We start from the raw sequence: 5,177 nt of genomic DNA, 5'->3' as shown, positions 1-5,177 counted from the left end.
TCCACGAAACCCGAGGAATAAAGTGGCAAGAGTCCTTCCTGCAATATTTCGACGTATTTCGCAAAATTTATGTTACCAACGCACTCCACTAAGCTAAATCTCCCATCAACCCAAACAGTTCCCCAAACCATCACGCTGAAACCACCATGCTTCACAGTTGGCTGCAATCTGTTGCGCCAAAACTCTTGGTGAGGTATTCTCCAGATCCATATCCTTCCACTGTCCGAAAATTGAGCGAATCTTGATTCGTCTGAGAACAATACGATCTTCCAAAAATCCAAAGGCTTGGTCATAATATCACTTGCCCACTTCTTTCGTCTGACTATGTTGGCAGGTTTTAATAAGGGCTTCCGTCTAGCTGCTCTGTAACGATAACCCAATCTGTGGAGAATCCACTGAACAGATTTCGGGCTCATCCCACCAACTTTGGCCACTTCTGCAGTCGTTAATCTGGGATCCATTTCTATGCTCCTCTTGACAGCCCTTTTTGTCCTCTCCGATGGACCAGGACGACCCAGACGCTGCTAAGTTGTTTCCTTGCCGTGTTTCCTGAACTGCACGATGATTGTGTTGACTGTCGAAAGCGGGATTCCCAAATTCTGCGAAATTTGCCGCTGACTTATTCCATCATCTGCTTGACTAACTATCATTCCTCTAACAAAATCTGACAATTCAAGAGAACCTTGAGTTCTAGACATGTTGTAGCACAAGATAATTAGTGTGCGGATCATTTTCATTTATATAGTGCTCTGTGAACACAAATTAATTAGCATAAATCATTTAAATGACGAAAAATTAGGTGTCTATTTACTTGTGACCACTCAGTGTATACTTAGTTAAAATCTCAGCCTTATTTTCGTTATTGTAATTTCGTTTAATTTTGAGATGATTTTTTTTTTCAATTAAACATTTAAATGAAATTGAGTGTCTAAATTAGTTGCACATCACCGCTCAGTTTTTGATGTTCGAAAAATTAATAGTTTGTATTTGTTTATTTGTTTTTCTTTCTGTATGTAGTTCTAGGCGAGGAAAAAAAAGAGTCTTTTAAACAAGCTAAGTTACTCGTTCAATTTAGAGAAAATCAAACATAGTATTATAAACCTCAGTTTATGATAATACGGCTAAATGTATAATATTTCTTATGACACCAGGAACGTCAAACAACATTATATTTTGTTACTGAATCTAAACCATAGCAATAAATAAGATAACAGTATTATTCGTTCGCTTTTGTTTTTTTTTATTTGTTTTGTTTCAAAATGTTTCGTTAAACAACACAAAAAGCAATCTGCGCTTAGCCGTCCCTAATTTTGAGCTGATAGGCTACAGGAAAGGCAGCTAGTTAACAACAACATCAGCCAACTCTTGGGGTACTCTTGTCAGACCAAATATATGTTGGATTTGACCGTCAATTTTATAACGCATCCACGGCACCAGAGTGTGGACCGCGTTCTTTGCGGTAAGAAGCCGTGAACCGTAAACACTCGGATTACAAACCGACCACACTAAGTCCACTAGCCCTTCATTCATACATATATATATATATATATAAAGTATTCAAATGAAAAAAAAAGGGAGGGGAGAAATGGATTCAAGTGATTAAGTGGAAGAAGATAATGGTCCACCTTAAAATATATACATGTTGTTGTTTTTTACAAAATATTGCCCAGCGTAACCTAGTGGTTAGTATTTTGTGCTATGAATCGAAAGGCCCAGGACTCGAGACGTGATACATCTGAATATACCATGCATTTTCAAATCTGGGCGCGTTATAGAAGTCACAGTGAATTCCATTATTGGGTTGAAAGAGTCTTACACATTCCTTGTGTCAGTGGGTGCCACTAGCTTGCTGCCTTCCCCCTGGTCAGTTTAGTCCAAAGCTAGTATCTGACCAAGCTGTTTGGAATTAGTTTGGGTATAATAAATTCTACCATAAAGAAAAGCCTTAGCAACGAGTAAATAGAATAAAGTAAATAATTCGGGTATGGAAACCAGATTTTTAGCGTCGTAAACCTGTAAATTTGCCGCTAAGCCACTGGATGGCAAAAATAAAAGTACCAAGTTACATAACATAAAAAAAATAACATTTAAAATCACCGAACTCTAGTGAATAGTTCTATTGCACACGCAAAAACTGGGATAATGATAGTTGACGTGTGTATTTTGAAGAGGTCATCTTCAACTAGAGTGTGGAATTTTATGAAGTATTCCTTCTTTGCCCCCCAGTGGCACAGCGGTATGTCTGCGGACTTACAACGCTAGAATCCTGGTTTCGATACCCGTGGTGGGCAGAGCACAAATAGCCCATTGTGTAGCTTTGTGCTTAATTACAAATAACAATTCCTTCTTGTCTATTATTACAGTGGCATTACCTTTATCTTCAGGCAGAATTGTTACAGTATTGTTTTTCTTTAAGTAGCTGGGGTAAGTTTTTATTTGTTAGGATGGTGTTATAATGGGGTTTACATTTTACGGCTTCCTGAACTGCTGACTAATTTTGATTATGAATTTTTTTTTTATCTCTTCTGATTGGCTATGAGTTGTGTCTTTTGTGGTTGTAGCTATATCTATGGCGCGTTTTTTGTTATGTTAGTCACCACAATATTGGTAAGAGAATCAGTACCGATAAGACCTGAGTGATTTAGCAAGAAATAATTTAAAACGGAGATAAATGAAATAAATATTAATACACACAGATCAATACCAGTGATTTGATTTTCATTTAATACCTTTTTTTTCATGCCTTTTGTGATTTTATAAGGAATTATTTTTATACTTCATATATTCTATCAACCGATTTGATCGACGGCATTAGTATCTGCTTGTATCTTTGTAATAGAGCAAAGCCACCACGAGGAACTGAACCCTCGCATTTACTTACTGCTGTTCCACTAGGGAACAGCATCAGTAAACACACACGCTCGTACTTATCATACAAATTGTTTTTAATCGTGTGATAAAGTAGCTACTTCTTGAGATCATCCAAAAATTATCTTTTCATCTTACTTATGAAATTTTTCTTTCAAGATTAAAACTCTGAAAAATCACTTGCACACAAGTTTAATGTGACAACAACAAATAACGACCAATTCAAGTTCCAAGATCAGGAAACTATTTCGCCCGTCTAGTATGTATCTTAGAGACTCATTTTATATATTCGGTTTATCCAAAGAAACGTTTTAATCGCCAAACAATTCTCCGTTTTTTTTAAAGCTATATTTGTACTTAATACTAAGTTATTTGCTAACAACTTACAGGTACGTGTGTTAATCTATTATTGCATCTATATTGAAAATAAATTACTTTATATAATGATTCTATTTTAGACAGAGACAGCGAGGAAGATCCTGAATATAATATGGCTCGCTGCTTCATTCGTGACAAATTTATGGTAAGAAACTTACAGTTTTTCTGTTATCTAGAGATCAGTTAAGAACTATTTAAGTAAGTTTGTTTGTTTTGAATTTCGCGCAAAGCTACACCACGGCTATCTGCGCTAGCTGTCCCTATCTTAGCAGTGTAAGACAAGAGAGAAGGCAGCTAGTCATCACCACCGACCGCCAACTCTTGGGATACTCTTTTACCAACGAATAGTAGGATAGACCGTAACATTATAACGCCTCCATGGCTGAAAGGGCGAGCATGTTTGGTATGAAGGAACCATGCCGGGCCAATTTAAGTAAGAAAAACATGTATTATGTCCACAGAACTGATAAGCCATGATACACTTAGCCGTAACTAGGGCGTAACTTTACACGGAAGTCATAAGGAGGGCCTAAATACGATGGCCTGCCCAGGGCGCTAGCTTACCTAGTTATGTGTCTGAGGGTGCATAATTACTATTAGAAAGTTGTATCATGTCAGGTTTCGTGTAAATATAACTGGACATTTCAGAAGCGCACTAAAAATTATCAGGTAATTGTATACAGGGGGCAAATAATACTAATACAGTGTCACACTTTAGTTTTAAAGTCAGTTGCAGGTTTAAGAATAAAAAATAACAATATTTAGCCGCTCCCTTCTCAATAGCACTAACATATTGTATAGAAATGTTTACATTTTTAAAGAAATTAGTTAAATGTTTTATTCGGCTCTTGGATCGGCATGGCCAGGTGATTAGGCCGCTCGACTCGCAATTTGTGGGTCGCGGGTTCGAATCCCCGTCACACCGAACATGCTAGCCCTTTCAGCCGTTATAATGTGACGGTTAATCCCACTATTCGTTGGTAAAAGAGTAGTCCAAGAGTTAGCGGTGGGTGGTGATGACTAGCTTCCTTCCCTCTAGTCTTACACTGCTAAATTAAGGACGGCTAACGCAGATAGCCCTCGTGTAGCTTTCCGCGAAATTCAAAATAAAAACAAACCAAACCAAACTATTCGGCTCTTAAAAGTTCAAAAATAACTAATTATTACAAGTGTAACTATTTCTGTATATGTTGCTTGTAAATATGAATCGTAATATTTTAATGTTTCCTTCTTTATGTAATCTTGTCTCTAAATTCAGGAAATAACCAGGAAACCTCAAACAAATATACGCCTGAGCACAACAGAAATATATTACGACTTTAACAGAGAAGCCAAAAACCGAAAGTGCTACTGGCATTTTACCACTGCCACGGACACCGAAAACGTCAAGCGAGTATTTAAGGATATTCATCATATGATAATCATGTCAAACATACAGGCAATTACACCGAGCTGAAGTCGTAGAGGAACTCAATCTTAAGGAGCAGAAATAATTTTATTTTCAAAACTTTTCTTGTTAATAATGTATTAGTGTTTAACTCTAAGGTTCATTTGTCAATTTTGATTTCGAATGTGAATTTATAAATACGGTGTTTTCATTTTTAAAATATCGTAAGTTTATACAAGAAAGATTCCATTTAATGTATCCTGCACCCATTCCAAACCAATAAGAAAAGGATGTTAAGGAAGATTCCATTTAATGTATCCTGCACCCATTCCAAACCAATAAGAAAAGAATGTTGAAGGAAGATTCCATTTAATGTATCCTGCACCCATTCCAAACCAATAAGAAAAGGATGTTGAAGGAAGATTCCATTTAATGTATCCTGCACCCATTCCAAACCAATAACGTAAAGATGTTGAAGGAAGATTCCATTTAATGTATACCTGCAACCCATTCCAAACCTAATAAGTAACTGCTGTACCGTACA

General features: G+C 36.7%; 1 protein-coding gene across 1 annotated transcript in view; it reads left to right on the top strand.

Moving 5' to 3' along the window:
• LOC106462213 (guanine nucleotide-binding protein G(f) subunit alpha-like) overlaps window positions 1-5,089 on the top strand; it is a 17,854-nt gene extending 12,765 nt beyond the window's left edge. Inside the window, exons 6-7 of the mRNA XM_022389404.1 lie at window positions 3,327-3,391; window positions 4,505-5,089. Of these exons, the coding sequence (XP_022245112.1) occupies window positions 3,327-3,391; window positions 4,505-4,702 (263 nt within the window). The 3' untranslated portion in view covers window positions 4,703-5,089. The remainder of the gene's footprint in view (window positions 1-3,326; window positions 3,392-4,504) is intronic.
• Window positions 5,090-5,177: the final 88 nt, after the last annotated feature.

The sequence above is a fragment of the Limulus polyphemus genome, unplaced genomic scaffold (genome assembly GCF_000517525.1).
Source record: "Limulus polyphemus unplaced genomic scaffold, Limulus_polyphemus-2.1.2 Scaffold1119, whole genome shotgun sequence".
In the NCBI taxonomy this organism is placed as follows: domain Eukaryota; kingdom Metazoa; phylum Arthropoda; class Merostomata; order Xiphosura; family Limulidae; genus Limulus; species Limulus polyphemus.
This window is presented reverse-complemented; position numbering and strand designations above follow the sequence as displayed.